The sequence below is a fragment of the Hemitrygon akajei genome, chromosome 19, assembly GCF_048418815.1.
Source record: "Hemitrygon akajei chromosome 19, sHemAka1.3, whole genome shotgun sequence".
In the NCBI taxonomy this organism is placed as follows: domain Eukaryota; kingdom Metazoa; phylum Chordata; class Chondrichthyes; order Myliobatiformes; family Dasyatidae; genus Hemitrygon; species Hemitrygon akajei.
Genome location: NC_133142.1, coordinates 38,592,180 through 38,614,182, shown reverse-complemented (window position 1 = coordinate 38,614,182; position 22,003 = coordinate 38,592,180). Strand labels below are relative to the sequence as shown.

Here is a 22,003-nt window from a genome sequence, read left to right as displayed (position 1 = left end):
TATTACAAGTCTAATGTGCAAATTGCTAAGGAACAGCATTTAAGCCAGTGAGCAGAATGTCAAATATATCATAATTGGCATCCAAGTTTCCCACAAAGTTTTGAGATAAGTCTAATGAGTATAATGGGACCTTAATATTCTTAAGGGGTTTTTTCTTTCAAGTTTTGCAGTGAAAACTTAAAGAAATCTTTTTAGAAATATTTGTGTTTCATTTGACTGTAGTTTCACTTTCTGATATCTTCAGTTAAGATTCCATTTAAAAATCCAGTTTGGAACCTGATGAATTTGTTGTTTTTGATATTCATAATGCACAAAAGGCTCCATATCTTCGATGGAGTCTTTTCAATTCACTTAGAACAGCAAGTTAGAGCAAGACGATATGAGTCTGGCTCCTGGACAATATGCTCTAAATGTAGTCATTGCTGTAACATAAGAAATGCAGGAGTTAATCTTGTTCACAAGAGAGAAGTAGCAATGTGATTATTAACTTTTACTGGTAAAACTAATTGAGGGATAAGTGTTGGCTTGAATACAAGAAATAGCATCACTATTTTTCTTTTATAGGATCATTTAGTTTGTACCAGAAAGTGCAGGAGCTTTAATTTCTCACTCATATAATAGCCCATCTGACTTTGCAGCACTTCATCAGTATTGCAATAGAGCAGGGGTTCTCAATCTTTTTTATGCTATGTACCCCTACTATTAACTGAGGGGTCCATGAACCCCAGGCTGGGAAGCCCTGGAGTGGAGTCTCATCCTAAATAATGGTAACATTAATTCTTTGAGAGTTATTGAGATTTATATATTAATGTAATTAATATAAATCTATAACTTTGTTAATAGGTTTAGTCAGATTATGCTAAATAGGATTCTGGCATTAAAGTCGAATATGCTTTCAAATAAATAGATCACACATGGGTGCTGGAAATAACAATTGATTTTATGCAGTTTGTTTGAAGGTCAATGTTGTTATCAGAGTTCTAGAAAGATAAATATTATCAATGTTACTAAAACATTCTTGCACAACATTGTATATGAAATCTAAGAGAAGCACATTTTCTTTTTGTTCCCAAAGGAAAAGAAAACACAGAATTATTAATCCTGCCCAATCTGTCTGGAATTCTATACAAAACATGTGTTTGGTTTTGTACAAGTAAAATGCTTATGCGACCGGCTGGTGTATATCTAGGGGAAAATTCGTTCACCCGCCAAACCGCATCTCCTGTCTACATGGATGCTGTGAAATACACGCTAATACAAACTCGCACACACAATATCAAGCGCACACCACGTATGTTTACAGAATACACTTTATAAATCTTACTAGAACTAAGTGATTAATAATGATACAATATATATGAAGTGAAAGAAAACAAAGAAAAGGCGCCAAAACTTATCAGAGTTCAGTCAATTAGTGCACATCATTGGAGATCAACCATCGAATCCTCTGACCACTCTTCGATCTTCTCTGACCTCCACGACCCGCGCATCTGGGTCCACCCTCGGTGATCGACCAGCAGTGTTGCACCCGTCCACCTTCCTCGCGGTCTTCTTCCCAACTCCCAAAAGTCTGCGCAGTCCCAGCTCACAGACTCACAAGAGAAAATAATATCTGACCCAAATGGTTAACAAATGAATACAATCCCACGTTATCAGTAACTATCACCCAAACAAGCTTCGAGAAGCTCCGAGATTGCTCTGCCAGTTAGCATAACAAAGAAGCATTTTTACTTTTAACTTTTACTTTTAAGCCATTTTGATTAACATACGCAGTACACAAGTATGACTCTTGTTACTTTAACTGCATGCTGTGTTTAAAAATTCATAAAAGTTAAAATGTTTTATATGTGAAAATCAAAATAAAATTTGCAGATACTAGAATTCTTAATTAAAATACAGAAAGTGCTGGGAACATTCAGCAGGTCAGACAACATCTGGAGAAAGAGCAGAGTTAACATTTCAGGCCCAATTCATAAAAACTGCAAAAGAGAGAAAATAAGTCAATTTTCAGTTGCACAGAAGGTGAAAGAGGAATGGGTGAAACAAAGGAAACAGGTTAATGTCTCATCTACAGTAGAAGAGAGCTATACTTTTTTGTCTGTGCCTTCCTATTGAAGCAGGACATGCCCAGTAGGTCAGGCTACACCAACAGAATAAGCAAAATATAGTGTTACAGTTACAGAGAAAATGCAGTTTAGGCCAACAAAAGGATGCAAGGGCCATGACTATCTAAGATTGAGAGATCAATAATGCGCCTTCATTGTACAACAGGTCCATACAAGAGTTTTATAATGGTGGAACAGAAATTTAAGCTTGGTAGTGTGCTTGCGTATCTTCTAAACAATGGGATGAAGAGAAGAGAGAGTGACTGAGGTGGAAGAGGTCTTTTATTATGTTGGTTGCTTTACGAAGGCAGTGGGAAATGTAGGAAGAGTCAATGGAGAGGAGATTGGTTTTTTTGTGATAGATCAGGCTATGTTCACAACTCTGCAATTTCTTGTGATCTGGAGAAGAGCAGCTGTCATTCATTCCAATCTGTGACACATCTGGACAAGATGCTTTCTATTAAAATTGTTGAGACATCAAGGACATGAAGAATTTCTTTACTCTTCAGAAAAAAATAGAGGCACTGTGCTTTCCTGGCCTGTCCTGATACAATCAGAAGGGAAGAACAAGTTAGCTGATGTTGGAGAATTCAATATTGAGCCCTGCAGGCTGCAGCATGCCTTGAGCCCAAACTGGAGCTTGTTGGAATAGTTTGAGTTCCTGCATTGTGGAAAGTGGCAGGTACAGCATCCCCTGTGGTAGTATGGGGAATAGTCATACAATGTAGAGTACTTGGGGAGGGACAGAGGAGCAGATCAGAGAACCACAAAGTTTGCTTTGAAATGCCTTTAGGGGAGAGTAAGGGAATATATGTTCTTTGGTTGATTGATTTTGGAGCTGGGTGTAAGTGAAAGATGATCCATCGAATGTATAGGCTGTTGGGGTGGAAGATGAGGATGAGGGAAAACACTGAAGTTGGTCTTTCTGGGAGAAAACGAAGTCTTATTGAATAGTCAAGCAGCCACAAATGCTTATTTCTATTTATTATGTTCTTACGCTGTGACATGTCGAATAACCCTTCACAATTATTTCCGTTCCCCCTTCCATTTTCTTCCTTTCTCTTATTCCACTCCTCCATTACTCATCTCCCTGTATTGTTTATGATCTTTCACTTTTGCATAACCATGTATCTCCCCTTCCCTTGTTAAGTATTAATCCCCAGGTCTAGTTGTCTTCATGTGCTGTTTGCCCCACTTTATTCAATTTGGCCCTTAGACTAATGATTTTGGTACCTGGGTGTGTTAGCGAAGGCCAATTTTTTGTCAGGCTACCCCCTAAATAACTAGCGAGGCCCATCACTTATTCTGTTTAAACAAAGGATGTGCCTTTGAAGACAGGTCTCTGCGACTAATGGAACTTGGGTTAAGCAGGGGTTATCCATGCTGGCCTCAGCAAACAAATGCATGCATGCTGAATAACAACGTACCACAATTCCAGCCTTGCAAAGTTTGCAGATTTTGTGATCCCAGACCTGTAGTGCAATTTGCTGGCTTGGGCCATTAGTTCTAATTGCTGCCTTACTCGTTACTCACACACTGACTTTCAACAAATTAGTCTCTGCATTTTGGACGCCAGTTGGGGGGGGGGGGGGATAATGGGACTTCGAGTCATTTGTAGCGATGTAAGGGGTATATCAATAACCGTCAGAGAACGGGAGAAAATGGCTGACTTTCGGGGACGAAGCCCAAGCCTCCAGCGATGAGCCGTCAGAGCGGCTTATGGGACCTGTAACCGGATCAGGTGTGAGGACTGCGCTCCCTCAGCCAGAGGTGAGATGTTACCCCCCTCCCCACCCAGAAACGAAATGCTCCGCTGCTATTATTTATAAAAATCAGTATTATCTTCCGCAATTACGTCTGCGTTATCTGCAATTAGGATGATTTTATGTTCCTCCCGCAATTTAGGTGAGATGACGTCTTAAGGTACAGTAAGAAGTTTGCTATTCCATGGCAAAGCTCTGAATTCTCAGGTATCGTTTAACCCATTTCATACTTTAACCTTGACGCTGATCACAGGTGCAATTGATGAAAGTAACGCAACTTATCGCGCCGGCTGTGTTGAACAGCCCGGCGTCGGCGATACTGTCACAGGAGCGGGGCAAAGAGGTAAATTTCCTTCAACCTAAAAATAGGCTCAATTCTGTGACAAATATGTCCACGTCCCTCGTCTGTCCAACAGCGTTCCATAACTTCAGCCACTGTTGTGCTTACAACAAAACCCAAACAAATTTCCATGCGATCGGATAAACTGAGGAGAGAGTTGCCAACTGCGTACCGATATTGATCAAAACCACCCAGCACACTGCAGCATTTTTGGTTGTTTTGAAACATTTGTTTCCAGTTTGCTCCCCTAGGATAATGGGTACGGTAGGCGGTCCTTCTGCATCCTTTTCAAGGAAGTATTAGACGATTAGGTTCGTCAGTTTAGAGCCAGCAGCTGGCTGCCAATGAGTGAGGAAAACCAGCGGAAGAGGGTGCAGAACTTTCAGCCTTAGTGGTGGGTTGAAGGGGCTTTCAAAAATGGGATTTGACCTGGAGCGTTTCAGCGAGGAAGTGGATCCCGACTTTAAATGCAACTTGTGCAATAAAGTGCTGGAAGATCCCCTCACAACCCCTTGCGGACACGTCTTCTGCGCCGGCTGCCTCTTGCCTTGGATCGTGCAGCGAGGCAACTGCCCGGTGAACTGCCGGCGGGTCGCCATCAAGGAGCTGAACCACGTCCTGCCCCTGAAAAACCTCATCCTGAAACTGGAAATCCGTTGTGACAACTACGAGAGGGGCTGCCGGAAAGTGGTGCGGCTGCAGCATTTGGCAGAGCACACGGAGATGTGCGACTACTCGCCGGCTGAGTGCCGGAATAAAGGCTGCGGCGAGCTGCTTAACCTGAAGGACGTGGACGCGCACATGCGGGAAAGCTGCGAGCAGCGGCCGGTCGGCATCTGCCAGCGCGGCTGCGGCCTGATGCTGGTCCACGGCGAACAGAAGCTGGGCACGCACTGCTGCCTTCAGGCGCTCAAGGCGAACAGCCAAGCGCTGCAGGGCAAGGTCGTGTTGCTGGAGCGCGATCTGAAGAAACAGAGCACCAGGTCGGGCAAGCGTGAGAAGTCGCTGTTGTCGCAGCTGTCAGCCCTGCAGAGCGAGGTGCAGATGACAGCTCTCAAGTACCAGAAGAAATTCACAGAGTACAGCGCCAGGATACGGTCCCTGACCAAAAGCCTCCCTACTCACTGCAATGTGAGTTTTGTTTTGTTTTGCCTCTTTCGACCCCCTCCCCCGCCCGTCTTTTCTGTATCAGTGTGGGATGCTGGGGGTGGGGGAGTAAGTTGTTGCCCGAGTCTGATAGAGTGGTGCGCGTGCTCGAGGAGACGGGGTGTATCTGGGTCACTCATGGGCACCCCCACACAAACTCACGTTCCGGGAATCTCTCCCGTGGACACGGCCCCAAACGTTGACACTCTCCCATTCACAGTAACGACCTTCACAAAGGGGGGACTCCGGGGATATCTGTCTCATTGTTTATCTCACACACACAATCATGGACCATCCCAGCATGGAGTCACAAACTTCAGACTTTCACACACTCAAATACAGGCTTCCACACGGATGCAGATTCCCGGCTCTCTCTCGCCCCCTCTCTTAAACAAACACAAGATCACTGGCAGTCTTAAATTCTCACATGGACGTGGTCTCACTGTATCTCTCTCCCTCTCTCACAAACACCCGTAGATTCTCTTAGAGATACAAAGAGTCTTGGGCAAACTACAGACTCGTATGGAGACGCAGTAGGCATGGACCATTGCGCAAATACAACACACACACACACACACACACACACACACACACACACACACACACACACACACACACACACACACACACACACACACACACACACACACACACACACACACACACACACACACACACACACACACACACACACAGCTACCTACCTATTCTTCACAACATAGACGCTTCCATAAAATCAAACAATGAATGACCGGGAGCTCAGATATTTAATAATAGATCTTGCAGTTACTATCTTCTATATTCCAAGGGGCGACGTGGCATCCGTACAGCATTTAACCTCAGAGACAGCGAAAAGATGCGATGAGAAAAGTTGTTACTCTTATTTTTTAAAAGTTAATGATCAATATATTGCTCATTTTTATAATGTATTTCACGAAGCATTGTCGTGGAATGAAATATTTGAAGCGAACTGTCCTGGGTGGGTATTTGTGAGTTTAAAGAGGGCTGTATATTGCTGTCGTGGCTTTAACCTTGGCAGCAGGTATGACCAGAACAAGCCACCTTTCCGCTGTCGCTGAATGGTTTGGTGGAAGTTTCCACCGGTTTTTCAGCAATTGTTACTCTTATTCACAGCAGTCGATACTTTCCATTTTTGCCTGATTGCGTGCACTTGCCAGCCGTTCATTAACAGTTGTTTAGATCCAGACCAACACCTGCCATTTTATCTGCTTTTAGGGCGGAGAGACCCTGACCATCATTATGCAGCGAGATGCGGGCTCCCTCGGATTTAATATTATCGGCGGCAGACCCTGGGCGGTATGTTTGCAGTTCAGTTATATTCATTATGTTTTTCCAAAATATTCCTTAGTAGGTATATGCCCTATTGGTTGTGCTGCGACGAGTGGGAGGTCTTCAATCACATTTGCACCGTCTGACCTCTCTCATGCCCACTATGGAGGACGTGCACTCGGACCTTTAGCAGCGTTGAAATACTTTGCACAACGTGTCAAAGTGGCTGCCTGGAAATATCCCTGGCAGCCCCAGCTCGTTTGACGCTCACATTTTTTAAGATGTACAAGCGCCCAGCTGCAAGGCGATTCAGTTATTGCCATCACCTCTCAGTCGGCTCTCTTATCACTGTAATGGGAAGTTACTTCACTGTGTTCAATCTCAGGAAACAATAATGTCCATTTATATCGTGCAATGGATTTAGTATAAATATTCCAATGCATTTCGTGGTAATGTTGTCAAATTTTGAAGGAAAAAAAACTTCATGTTTGAAGAGATGTCAGAGCAGGTGTCCAAAGATTTGTCAGAAAGGTAGGTTTTGAAAAGAATGGGGATAGGGAAAAGAATGTTGGAGATGTTTTGCTAGGGAATGCGAGACTTCCAGATGACTACTAAAGGCATAGCCACAAGTGGTGGTGAGATTAAACTCAGGAATGCAGAGCATTGGAGGAGATGTACATCTCTGACAGTGGAAGAGATTACAGAGATGAAACTAACTAGTTTTAGCAGTGGGCAGGTATGTGGTGGGAGACACAGCCTACAGTTGGATGCAACTGGTTCAGTGTCAGCGGCTGCAGAGGGGGTGGTGGTGGTGGTGGTGGCCTGGGAACAAGTTGTGATACAGATTTCAACTTTTAATACATGTAGGTGGAATCATTTCCTTTTTTGCTGGTGCTGGATGTCAAAAAATGTTGAGGCAATGAAAGATTAAGTGAAAATGTTGTGACATGAAGCCATGTCTCATTGGTATAAATTAAATATTTTGGATGGTATTTAACCTATTACATATAATATTTAGATGTTGCTGAGAGACAGCAGGTTAGAAATAGGAGACGTGAAATAGATCTAAATCATCGCAAATTGATACAGCCTCTTTGGATGTATTTGAAGTTATTTCCTGCTCTACATTTTAAAAGCTAAACTAGCTTTTTTTTGCTTGTGGTGCTATTTTTTGAAAAGGAAAATGAAGAGAGCGCCATGTCTGAGGGGATCTTTGTGTCAAAGATAGTGGAGAATGGACCTGCAGACAAAGAAGGTGGACTGCAGATGCATGACAGAATTCTAGAGGTAGGTGGTGCACTTTGTTCTCAATCATTGATAAAGTGTTGCTTAATTTATAAGTGATGTAGATTGGACAAGATTCAATGTAATATACTCTGCTCATGATATAAATTAAGATGTACAGTACCGACAGTATTTACTTCTACTCTCTGGTGGTTGTGTGGAGGAAGCTGGATTATGTTCTCCCTTAATTATATACTACATGCCAATTCTCAGATGTACGCCCCTTGTAATGGCGTTTGACTTTCCCAGACTTGCAATTGTGGCCTTTCTGCATGAGGAGACCAGCAATCCCAGGTCGGGAACTCCCGGGGAGTCGTGACTCCACCAGGTCACTAGGGTTGGAGGTCTCTGTGAGACCAGAAGTCAAGGCCTGAAGGTCAAACCCTTGATCGGCAAGTCCTGGGGTTGATACACGGATGTCAGCAAAATCTGGAGGGCAAGTACAAATATTGAAGGCCAAAGTGCTTGTGTTGTTCTGCTGAACATTGAGGGCATGCTATGCTGTAGTTAGAATGTGTAGCAACACTTGCACGCTGCCCCCAGCACGTTCTTAGGTGTGTTGGTTGTTAATGTAAGTGATGTGTTTTACTGTTCCAATATACATCTGATAAATCTGAATCTGCACCCTGCAGGTCCTTGTTATTAGGATTGAGCCAATCTTGGCACACTGGTTGATAGAGATCTGCAAAAGAAAGGGTTGTACTTTCCAAGATCAAAGTTCTGAGACAAAATGTATGTTTGTTTGGTATGGGGTGACACATGACTACTTTAAAACATGTTATTTCCATTTTATTGCTTATATTGTGTATAATTTTCAGCCATTTACAGAAAAAAAACTATTTTGTGCTATTGTAAACTATGTTAACCAATTCTCACACAATTTGGTTCATAGCTACTAAACTATTTACATGTGGTTATGTTTAGACTTGGTTCAATATTCCAGTATGACATCATTTACATGTAAGTTGACCTTGGTATAAAAGTGTTTTCCCTCTTTTGGGTTGAACCTTGCTGGACTGGCTCTCATCCAAGTTGACTGTTGAACTATAATATGTATTGTATCTCTGTGCATGTGAATCTGAGCTATGTCCAACATTTACTGAGGGGAAAGCAGTAGTAATGGAGACTAATATCAAGAGTGAAGTTTTTCTGTGCCATACCAGAATCTAGGGAGTCCTTAGGTGTGAGTGGAAACTTTGTACATGAATCAGAAGGCAAAAATGAAAATAAGTGGTGGATGATTAAATTATTTTGCTTTATTTTATGTTGTTATTGTTGTAGGTTCCTAATTAACAATTTTATTTGTAAACAACTTTGTAAAAATAAATAATTACTTCAATTGGTTTATACATGTTAATGATTGTTACAGACGTTTGAGCACTGTAATATTTGCTTATATAAACCAAAATTTTTTAGGTGTTAAAAAATCTGAACAAAAAGATATTTCACAGACCAGGCACCGTCAGTGGAGAGAGGAATAGAGTTAAAATTTGAGGTTGATGAAATTGCAGTTTTGACAAAGGGCAAACTCTATCTTCACATTTATCTTCCATTGAAAGTTGTTAGAGTTTCAGGACAAAACCAAGTCAAGTCTAGTGGCTGATGCACATTTGGACGATATAAGAGTGGCTGAAAGGAGATAGCAAGCTGCAGCTCTAGGTGGTGAGATACAACCTGCACAATCTGACCCTTTTTTTTTTATAATACTGAAAAAGATAGCATTCTTTTTATCCATGTGATATATCATGTTTCATGGTTCTTATCTCTCTGGTGGACAGCTTTATAGCCAGGGACTGTCTTTGAAGCTAAGTTTCCTGAAACAACATGTTATCCACTTGTACTAGTTGGGTAATATTTCTGGAGTGCTACCCTGTCCATTTTTCCCTTCCATTTCAAGGGAATGCATATTGCTCTGACCATTGTGCTGAGATGGTTTAGTGGTTTGTTCTAGCATTAAACATTGACTGCAAACCACTGAGTTACATGTAGTACAGATTTGTTATGGAATTTGTTCAGTGATTACAATAAAATTATGTATGTAAGACTTCTGAAGTTGAAGAAGAAATATCTAAATAATTGAGTGCCTATTTACAGGAACCATACAGATTAATTTTTAATATTACAGTTACATAATTCCAAATATAAATCGAATATTTGTGGTTGAACCACTGGAGAAGAAGACAAAAATGAACGAAGCTGGAGGGTTTTTAATTTGATCATTCTCCAGATGGCAATAACAATATCGCATATGTGCATTATGAAATTTTTAAGCTATTTAAAAATAAATATTTTGCCCTGGGCATGAAGTTTGCTCATGCTTTTCAGTTTCAGTTCAGAGAAATACATCAGCTTTTCAGTTTTTGGAATAGTAAATTAATGAACAGGAAATAAGTTTAAGTGTTTTGTTCCACTTAATTCATTATGGTCAGATTTTCAGTCAAGTAGAAAACAAAGTGTTTGTGTCTGACATGGAAATATCCAGCCAGAAAAAAATACCTTTTTCTGCTCTGATTTGCAATCAATCCCCACTTAAAGGGAAGCTCTGCATAAAGAGAAGCTCTGATGTGCAATGAAGACACAAGAGACTGCAGATGCTGGAACATTATGCTCGAAAAACTCAGCAAGTCAAGCAACAACTGCCAGGAGAATGGAATTGTTGTCAACACTGAGAGTGAAGTTAGTATAAAGAGGAGAGAGGAAATTGTGAGTAGGTCAGTGGGTGATTGGCCAGTTGAGGATAGATGAAGGATAATATTCAAAGAATAGCTGAAGGACACCTTTCTTCACACAATTTCTGAAGACCAATCACTGACTGACCCTGTCTCATCTCTTCCCCTTTCCTCTGATGTGTAGTGCCACTGGTTGCGTCAAGCTGGTTAGATCAGATTGACAGATTTTTACAAGCAGTAGACCGGGAAGTAAAATGAAATAATTTCATTTAACATTTTAGAAAAAGTGGAATAAAATTCAGAACTGGCACAATAAGTTAAGATAGACACAGATATTCTTTAACATTTTAACATATTAAAAAATTTTTACTTTATAGATATTTTAAATGTTATTCTAGGAATGACAAACCTGACACAGAAAGTTAGTTCCTCTGTGCCAGATAGCTTATTCAGCAATAATTATATCTCCATATGCCATTAAGAACTCAATTACACCTCCTACAACGCGAATTACATTTTCATTGCGTTTTTACAGGAGGAACTTAACATTAAAATGTTGATTTTATGTGTTTTTAATTCAAAAAGACTCAGCAATCCACCATCCTATGGAGAAGAAAAGTATCACTGACCAGATGTATTGGATTACTATGTTTAACTGTTCAGGTTTTAACACCAGTAATTGCTGTCAGGTTCACAAACAAGTGAAAGTGAACACATAACAGTTTGCTTTCATTACATCGACAGATCCTATAGCATTGATTCTTGAATCAACAAAAGCTTTCTGACAAAACCAAAGGCAATCAATTGACTTCTATCAAAAGCTCAACAATTTTGCTCCCTTCACTGGATGCTTTGACGGGTTGCTGGTGGTACCCAACCTTATGGATGATTAATGCTTTGAAAAGATGCACATGGTTTTACATTCTCAGTTAAACTCCAGTTTCTAGTCTTATGTTTTTGTGGAGGTGATGTGCGGGCTTGACGGGGGACGGTGGTAAATCATTTCTAGGAGTCACTTTTCGAAATAACCATTTTGAATCATGATTTAAACCAATCAGATAGGGACAGGAATAATCTGTTTAGCTCCTTGAACTTGCTTCATCACTCAGATCAAGTCTGATCTGTGAGTGCATTCCATCCTCTGACCTTTTTGGTTAATCTTTGGTTAAAAGAAATCTATAACTCTCACTTTTATAATCAATGATCAACTTAGCATTTACAGGAGAGAGATCTGATGTTCTACTGCCCTTTATATCTCCTGATGTTTCCTAATATCACTGTCACAAGGCTTGGCTTAAGTATGTGTTCTCTAGTCGAAAATCTCCCCAGTTAATAGAAATATTTTCTATGTTCTTACTGTTAGTTCTGCTTAACAGCTTGTACTTCTTCCCCTCCCACACCTTCTTGGTCTGGTTTCTTCCCCGTTCCTCTCCAGTCCCGAAGAAGGGTCTCACCTGGACACTTATTCCTCCCTATAGATGCCACTTGACCTGCAGAGTTCCTTTAGCATTTTGTTTGTTGCTCTGAATTTCCAGCATCTGCAGAATCTCTTGTGTTTGAGTTCAGCCAGCATGCTGACTGATTTGGGACGCTCTAGTTAGAAAGAGAGGTTGATACACAAGGCTTTTTTTTTGTCCTAAAGGCTGCTGGGTAACTTGATAGAATAATTTTTAAAATTCCAGCAGAGGTTTCATCATTCCTTGAAGTTTCTTAATAGGGAGCACTTACGGCATTTTTGATCTATTTGAATTTTCTTTGTTAAACAAGGAACAATTTGTATTTTATAACTGGGCTGAACGGCTTTTAAGAACTGTTTTCAAAATTTGGCTAGATTTAGAGTAGAAATCAAAAATTCAATTCAGATTAATTTGGTTCACTGGGAAGTCGGGAATTGTGGCAGTACCTGTTCCAGTTCTCTGCTGCAGTTAGGAGGGTGCTCATGGCATGGAGACAAAACCTTGAACAGAAGAGAGCTATGATCGATGAGCTGAGTATGAACACTTATCTGGTGCTTTTGAGTTGCCTAAACTCCCGTTCAACTTGGATACTTGCAGTTGTGTCTATGATACTTCGTACACGGTGAACAAATAATGTAGACTCCTCATTTAACTCTGGTGACTTAAATTGTCACTGTGGTTGAGGTCATATATTTTGCAGGTGATTGCCTCAGAGCTGCAGTTTAGTAGCATTGCACAAAGCCTGACAAAGTACAAGGTAAAAAACCACTGACATTGCATCAACTATACCTGTGGTGGAAACTTGTATATCACGTGTCAAGTGTCATGTAAAGTTTATTGTCATTTAACTGCATACATGTACATAACATATTTAACCATACAATGTATATAGAAATGAGAACATTTTTTTGAACCAATGTGTAAAGCACAGTAGTACACATAACACGCGTAGCATATAATAACTTATAAAGCTAGGATAAAATCTGCAGAGGAATCATGTATAAATAAACTAAAGTGCATTCGTATTTAAAAATTGTATGGTACGGAAGAGATTAACCAATGACACTTCGAATATGATGAGGTCGGGAGTTCAGAAACCTAATGGACTGGGAGAAGAAACTGTTTCTCATCCTGACCATTCATGTTTTTCTGCATTGTAGTTTCCTGCCTGATGGTAGAAAGCCAATGAGCATGTTGGATGGATGGGTGGGATCCTTTATAATACTAAGGGCCCTGCGTATGCATCAGTCCTGATAAATGTTTCTGATGGATTTTAGGGACCCTCTCAGCTGTTCTTACAGTCCTTTGTAGGGACTTCAGGTCCAATGCTTGACTGCTCCCATACCAGATGGAGATTCAATTTGTCAGCACACTCTCAATGGTGCTTCTGCAAAATGCAGTTTAGAATGGAAGGGTTGGGTGTTGGGAGCCTTGTTTGCTTCAATCTTCTTAGAACGTGGAGGTGCTGCTATGCCTTCTTGTTCAGGAAGGTGATATTAAGGGATCCGGTGAGATCATCGTGATGTGAACTCCCAGGATCTTTGTGAACTTAACTCCCTCTATGGAGGAGCCATGTATTCGCAGAGGGGGATAGTTTGTCTGCATCTTCCTGAAATCCACAATGATTTCCTTTGTCTTCTCCACGTTCAGGCCTAGGCGGTTGTTCTCACAGCAGTTCACCAACTGCCCCACTTCCACTCTATACTTGATAAGGCCAACCACTTGATGACACGGTTTGAGCTGGATCCTGTGACACAGTTGTGTCAGCAGTGTGAACAGCAACAGGCTGAACACACAGCCTTGGGGAGCATAATGGGATTAGAGACTTTGCTGCCCAGACGGACTGACTATGACCTTACTGTTAAGAAGTGCAGTATTCACTTGCAGAGGGAGGAGTTGAAACCCAGAGAGTACAGTTTCCCCACCAGTTTCTGGGGTATGATGGTGTTGAATGCTGAACTGAAGCCTATAAACAGCATTCTGGCACATGAGACCCCATTTTCCAGGTGGGACAAGACAGAGTGGAGGGTTGAGGCTATTGCATCATCAGTGGATTGATATGAGCGATAAGTAAACTGGAAAGAGTTCAGTGTAGCTGGGACAGAGGCCTTAAATGTGCTCTGTGACCAGCCACTCAGAGCTTTTCATAATGGTTGATGTTAATGCCACCAGACTGTAATCATTTAGGCAGATTACTGTTGCCTTCTTTGCCACTGGAATGATGGTTGCCGCCTTGAAAGCTGAGGGGACAATGGATTGGTTCCATAGAGATATTGAACATATCCATCAGCAGCTCCTTCAGCTGGGCTGCGCAGTCTTTCAGAACCCGACCTGGTATATTGCATTTAGGCAGCTGGGTGTGAATGAATCCTTGACATGTATAAAATCATGAGGGGTGTGGATAGGTGGATGGTCATGGTATTTTCCCCAGGGTTTGGGAGTCCAAAACTAGAGAGCACAGACACAAGATAGGAGGGGTGAAACTGAAAGGAGTCCTGAGAGGTAACTTCTTCCAAGGGGTTAGTGAGTACTTTAAATGAGTTGCCAGAGAAAGCAGATAGATACATGGTGGGGACGAGCTTGGAGGTTTAAGGACTGAACATGGGCAACTGGGACTAGCAAGGAGGATGCTGAGTTCAGCAAGGACAAGTTGGGCAAAAAGACCTGTTCCCCTGCTGTATTATTCTATCACTGCTTTATCTGTTGTAATGAAAATTATTTTAAAATTCTTTCTGTGTTCTTTTCTGATTCAGCTCAGGATATTTGCATATATGTTCACAAACAAAGGAGACTGGCTCGTAGGTTAAACCACAAGAAAACATTTTATTAGAACTAGCAGAAATGCAATACAGAAAGAAAAACAAATGTCTGCAATAGTATCAGTACAGAAATCAAAATCATACTTATCAAATTTCAAAGTAAATTTATTGTCAAAGTACATATACCGCACCATATATGACCCTGAGATTCATTTTCTTGCGGGCATACTCAATAACTCCTTAATAGAACAATAACCGTAATAACATCAATGAAAGGCCACACTGACTTGGGCATTCAACTAGTGTGCAAAAGATAATGTTAGTAATAATAATAAAAAATAAGGAACGAATATCGAGAATATGATGACGTGTCCTTGAAAGTGAGTTCATAGGTTGTTGGAACATTTCAGTGATCGGGCAAGTGGAGTTGAGTGAAGTTATCCCCTTTGGTTTAAGAGCGTAGATGGTTGATTAGTAATAACTGTTCCTGAATCTGGTGGTGTGAGTCCTCAGACCCCTGTACCTTCTTTCTGATTGCAACAGTGAGAAGAGAGCATGAGCTGGGTGGTTGGGGGGTGGGGGGGGGGGTGTCCCTGATGATTAATGCTGCTTTCCACTAAACAAGTTGATCTGTGGATTGTTGACAGACTTTCATGAAGCTTCTTGACACTGGCATTTTGACTGAAGCACTGTCTGACTGACTGGCTGCCTGACTGTCTGTCTGTCTGTCTCGACATACTTCTCTCTAAATTCTCCAAGTCTTTGCACCAGCACCGGTCATGTCCTAGCCTAAGATAAGACTCTTTCCCCCTCCCCTCCCCCGCACCAAGAAAGTGCCACTTTTTATACCCTTCAAAACCCCTTACACTTACACAGTTCCACCTCTTGATAGTACCAGCTGCAATCCCTTATCTCTTACAACCTCCAGCCCAGACAAACTTGTTTTTTTTACCATTGTGCACTATTATGGCAGCAGACTTGTATTTCCTTCACTTTCTGAAATCATCGCTGTGGACTGATTGTCTTGTACTTTCTCAAAACAATCCTTCTTGCAGTTAACATCATTCTGTCCTGCAGACTTTCATTTTATTTTAGTATATACTTAGGATATGCATAAATCACGTTTCATTCTTTCTTTACATCTGTATTTTTGTGGATGAACATACCATTGGAGAATAGAATGGTTACACACAGCAGAAGCTTACGGACCTCCGAGTCAAATGGGATAAAGTGCTTGAGAAACTCAGGGAGGTGATGTAGCAGAGAAATCACCGGGACCTGATGCACTGCAAGTTTAGATTTAGAGGAAGTGGTTGCAGTGATAGTGAACCAATTGGTTAAAAATTTTCATAACCCACTAATCTCCAGAAGGATACCAGAGTCTTGAAAATATCCAATATGACTATCTTGTTTTTAAAAAAAAAACAGAAATCAAAAGGTATTGAACTGCACACCGATTAATTTAACAACTATTATTGACAAGATGCTAGAGTCAATAGAGGAAATAGTTAATCTTTTTGGAAAGTTATGTAATTAAATCCAATCACCATGATTTTATGAAAGGTGAATCATTTTTAATAAATGTGTTTAGTTTTTTGAGGTAATAGTTGATAGAGGAGAATCTGCAGATGTAATGCCACACAGAAGGCAGGTGCATAACTATGTTATTGTTGGAAGTGTGCTCAAATGGATTGAAAACTGACTCAGAGAAAACAGTTGGTATAAAAGAGTTTTCAGACTGGAAGGAGGTATCTAGTGCAGAGAATATACTGCACTGGCTGCAATTGACCATTGTTTACCTGGAAGCAGGAACAGAATGAAAAGATGCTGATGATAGGTGCAAAGAGTCAGAAAGGCAGTTTGTGAGAAGGATACTGTAATTTTGCAACAAGATTTGGATAAATTAAATGTGTGGGTAGAAGACTGGCAAATGGAGTTTAAGGTGGGGGGCATGCGTTTTGGTAAGACAAGTCAAAAGGCATAATATTATCTAAATGAAGAGAGACTGAAGATGAGTGAAGTATTGACGGGCCTAAGAGTTCTTTTAAACAAATCACAAAAGTTCAATAAGTCATTAAGAAGGAAAATGGCATCTTGGCCTTCATTGCAACAAATGTTTGAGTTTAAAAATAAGGAAGCTGTATTGCAATTGTATGGGGTGTTTTAAAAGAGACAGTCATTTAAAACTGAGGTATGTAGACATTGCTTTTTGCAGATGGCATTGAATCTCTGGAATTCTCTGCTCTGGCAAGTTCTGGAAACTGGATCGTTGGAAGTATTTAAAGTGGAGGTGGTTAAATATTTAATAGATTGAGGAATAGAGGGTATGGCGAATTGACACAGCAGAGGAGTTGAGGTTAGCTCAATATCTTTGAGCATGATTACCGTAGATTCCGGACTACAGAGCGCACCTGATTAAAAGCCGCTGGCTCTAATTTTAGAAAGAAAATCAATTTTGTACTTGTACAGGCCGCACCGGATTTTAGGCCGCACCGGATTTTCGGCCGCAGGTGTCCCACGTTGTAATATGAGATATTTACACAGAAAGATATTACACGTGAGGATTTTTTAACTTTTAATTAAATCCATATGGTAACATAAACAAATACATATTGCAAATGCTTTTTTTCGAACCGTGCCTGTAACGCGGCTACTTTTAAATATACGTTGCGTATACTTTTTACTGAACAACATTCCAATATCTCCTAACGACTGGTAAAAAATATATATACTGCAGCCTACCAGGAAAAGTTATTGATCGCCTTTAACTTAAAAGCAGCGTTTTCGCTCCGCCGCTCGCCCCCCCGCCGTCCCGTTTATCGCAAACTGGCATTTTTCCCACAAGACGCGGCGAAACCGGGTGTGACGTCATAGCATCCCGCGATGTAGTACAGAAAACAAATATAGTTAAAACAGTTCTAACTTTAACTAACAAATGAATTACTAAGCGAAAATATTATAAACTAAATAACTGCCATAAAGGCAGCACAATGCTTTTCTTCGAGTGTTTTCCATGTTGATGAGGGTGAGTACAAATGACTGATTTACAATAATTTAATTGTGAAAGTGCACTTGATTTATCGTACAATTTCATTGGACCTCTGTGAACTACTCATCAATTTTATTGGTCTACTGTTACGAGGCAAAATGTTTTTGGCGGCATGAAAAAAAACCATGCATTAGCTGCTCCGTATTAAAGGCCGCAGTGTTCAAAGCTGTTCAAAATGTGGGAAAAAAGTAGCGGCTTATAATCCGACATCTACGGTATATGAAAATGATGGAGCAAGCTCTAAGGGCCTCATGGCATACTGCTGTCCATACTTTCTTGTGTTCTCATGTTCTTCTGAAAGTTTGCACTGCAACAAGGCTGAATGAAGCCCACGTTCTTCCATCACTGTTGGCAATATGGACATTGATGATCTCTCCTGAGTAATGTTGACCTATTATTAATCTATATGAATTGCTTGTTGAATGAAGTATAAGCCCTCATTTTTTAAAAATAACCATCAACAGCCTTTCTCCAAAATGCAGCAAAGAGTTAATTGCAAACACATATTGGCAGTGAAAGAGTGTTTAGGTAAACTTCTGCCTGTGGGAAAGTTAGAGGTGTTTCTAATTACATAGATTTATGATTTAATCACTATGACAGCTGTAAGAGTCTGGCAATGCCCATAAATACTGAGTAGTAGTAAATATAGTCAAAAATAAGCTGTGCAGTTTGTGAAAGAGGATTTAAAAAATTCCTGCAAGATGGCATATTTTATGATCGGCTCACTGTGAATTGCTAAGTCTTAGGTCAGTAGAGTCCCAAAAAAAGACATATTTTATTCTCCGTTTTGTTTTGTGACTTTATTGTTGTATCTAAGGAAAAGAACATAGAATCACAGAGTCGTACAGTACAAAAGCTGGGCCTTTGGGCCATCCTGTCCATACTGACCATCAAGTACTTTCCATTTAACAGCCCTTGGTCTGTAGCATATTTTGCTTTTGCAATTCAAGTATTCATCCAAATGCTTCTTAAATGTTGTGAGACGACCTGACTTTGCCTTCCTGGGCAGTGCGTTCCAGATTGCAACCACCCTCATTCATTGGCCAATTTACCAGGTAATCAGTATGATCTTCCAGCCTCAGGCTACCCTCCCATCAATAACAGCATCTATTTTCATTTAATTTTCACATAATTGTACCTTGTACCTTTGCACCTAAGTGTTTAATGTGGAAAACAAGTAGCAAAGGTCCTGTATTGATCAAACACGAGGAAATCTGCAGATGCTGGAAACTGAAATAACACACACAAAATGCTGGTGGAACACAGCAGGCCAGGCAGCATCTATAAGGAGAAGCACTGTCGATGTTTTGGGCCGAGTTCATCCTGACGAAGGGTCTCAGCCTGAAACGTCGACGGTGCTTCTCCTTATAGATGCTGCCTGGCCTGCTGTGTTCCACCAGCATTTTGTGTGTGTTGTCCTGTATTGATCCCCATTTGCTTCATTCCAGACATCTCACTTATGATCAGCAGAGATTTAACTATCGTACTTATTTGCCTGAAATGGGCCCACAATAACTGATATAAAAACTGAAAGTGTAGGGAATATATTTTTGCTCTCCAGATCAAGGCAGTCTTTGGAGGGGGGAGGGGGGAGTAGGGACTCAAGATTGCTGTGACCATTTAACATAGAAGACCTATCACATGAGATTCCCATTTTTTGACACTTTGGACTGGGGCGCATTGAGAAAGGTCCTATTGAGTTATGCCAAAGCAGGCTAAGCATGTGAAAGTCTTTATTTTTCTGAGTGGCCTACAGCAACTATAAGCCACATATGCAAGGATGGCAATGACTAAACTGGTGTTCAGCTGCACTTTAGCCATCTCTGGACACACTTGCACGTCTAGTTGCTCTCCTGGGGTCAAAAATAACAAAGACTTGTAAGCAAAATTATGGACATTGCAGTCTGCACGGATACTCCTGAGTTTTCACTACTAAACATTTTATAAAGAGCTTATTTGGTAGTGTTTTAAATTCCTGTTTTCTTACTCATTCTTGACAACTGGCTAACTTCAGTTCAGTACCAAGTGTGTGTCCAAAGATCAGAGTCGTATCTTTAGTTCAATCTTTTATGTTATCACAACAAATGGACTCAAACTCTGAGTTGTGAATAGGAATTGCCATTAAAAGTATTGCTGTTGATTTCAATGCTCACCTCTAAAATGTATAAATGAGCTTTTCAATCTAGAATTTATATTTTATTTAGATCCTCTCTTAGCTTAACATTTTGAAGTGGCTAATGTGATGGTCTTATCAGATTTATTGTGTTCCCAACTTTGGTAAATGTTTGGCATGGTTTTGACATTGCTGAAAGCTGTGACACATTTTCCTAATCTCCAGGAGGGCTTGCTAAAATGTAAGAAGGAAAATGATGAGCAAAAGCTTTTCTCTTTTAACCACTTAGGCAAATACCACTAAGCCACAGCATTCCTTTGCTGTTAACTCAGTACATACCCCTGCTGATGAATACAATACTTGAAATGATTTTGTTGAAAGTTGATTGATTTTCCAGTGAGAATCTTGTTATTGATCCAGTGGATGTGTCCACATGCAAGCTCCTGCTGGCTTCAGCTGTCCTCATCAATGTGGACTGACAGAAAAATCATTTATTCGAAGCTCTGTCATCTTGACTTTTTTATTATAAATGCTTTAGACCATATATGTCAAACTCAAGGCCCGCGGGCCAAATCCGGCCTGCGGTGGAATTATCTTTGGCCCGCGAGATAATATCTAATTACTATTAAAGCTGGCCCCAGTAATCGAAACGCCTATGGCATATGATATGGCTAATGCTGAGTTTATTCAGGTACCAGGTTTTCAGGGTTTTTAGTGTTTATTCAGCAGTCTTGCTCGGCAGTCTTCTTCATAAGAAACGGAATTTGTAAAGTGAAACACTTTGTAGTTATAGCAGAGACTGAGACACATGAGAGCAGGCTGAAAAAACGGAGGCAACGAAAGCTGCGTTCGCACGCGTCCGACTGATCCGGCCCGCATGAAGCTGCATTTTGCTCAATCCGGCCCGTGACCTAAAATGAGTTTGACACCCCTGCTTTAGACCAAAAGACACACATGCAGAATTAGGCCATTCTGCCCATCGATTGGCAACCATTTTGGGGAAGAAGAATTTGATGCAGTCAGTTTATACAATTGTGCTATCACACCATGGCAGTAATTTCTGTGCCAGTACTTTCCCAGAGTGTGGGAGAATTTACTTAACTAACGGAAAGCTTCTTAACCTGAGTTTCAAGGCAAATAAGATTAAGTAATTTGGCCATTTAAGGTAAAGCTTCTTTTCTGCCAGAGAACAAACAAAAGCAGCTGATGCAGTGACCCATTTTGTGATTGTGGTTGCTATTCTGAAAAGTACCATTTAGCCTCAGCCCCTACTTGACCCTTAAGAATGCATTTGACAGGTGTGAGGCCGGAAGGTTCCAGAACAAAATGTGAAGTAACATTTCAGAAGCAGCTGCATATGTTCAAGTTATTGCTCAATGTGCACATGCAGTTGATTTCAAGGCCTTCATTTTCCATGGCATGAACTTCGCATTTGCACACCCTGTTATTTACTAATCTTCCTTTTCCTCATTTTTACTGTAATTTGAAGCAATGTATGGTAGTTACACTCTTAGAAAATATGTAATAATATCCACCCTTAGCATAAAATACTGTTTCTTCCATTTAATTGTGTAATTTAACAACCAAAGCAAATAACCCAGGTAAACAATTTATTGCTATTCCATTTCAAATAAATTCACTCACTAAATTTTGATCATCATATTTACTCTATTTAAAGTATTTTTTTTTGGAAGGCACTGAAAATGGTTTTCTATGTTATAGTTTTCTAACTATAGTAAACATTCACAAAACTAACTTGTAGATTAAGTTTTCCTTCTTGATTTTGAATTTCATACTTTTCAGCAAAGAAATGATGCATTTTCTTCAGAGAATGTGTGTGGACCTTGAAAATTCTGCATCTCTTCTATTTAATTTAGTAACAGTTGGTGCTGGTTTCACCAGATGGTAAATATTTTGTGCAATGATACAAAAGTGGTGCTACAGTGAAAAATAAATGGCTGAAAAGTCACTGGTGCATAAAACAAGTTCTCTGTATCATCATAGAGGCAGCATCTACTTATGCCACCT

At 40.5% G+C, this 22,003-nt stretch overlaps 1 protein-coding gene across 6 annotated transcripts in view; it reads left to right on the top strand.

Moving 5' to 3' along the window:
* Nucleotides 1-3,787: 3,787 nt before the first annotated feature.
* pdzrn3b (PDZ domain containing RING finger 3b) overlaps nucleotides 3,788-22,003 on the top strand; it is a 255,121-nt gene continuing 236,905 nt past the window's right edge. Inside the window, exons 1-3 of one of the 6 annotated variants that reach the window (XM_073072403.1) lie at nucleotides 3,788-3,875; nucleotides 6,591-6,671; nucleotides 7,824-7,931. In XM_073072403.1, coding sequence (XP_072928504.1) covers nucleotides 3,825-3,875; nucleotides 6,591-6,671; nucleotides 7,824-7,931 — 240 coding nt within the window. In that variant the 5' untranslated portion in view covers nucleotides 3,788-3,824. Of the gene's footprint in view, nucleotides 3,876-4,164; nucleotides 4,212-4,526; nucleotides 5,340-6,590; nucleotides 6,672-7,088; nucleotides 7,176-7,823; nucleotides 7,932-22,003 lie in introns of those variants that run through there. The other 5 variants (XM_073072404.1, XM_073072402.1, XM_073072401.1 and 2 more) reach the window with 5 other exon arrangements.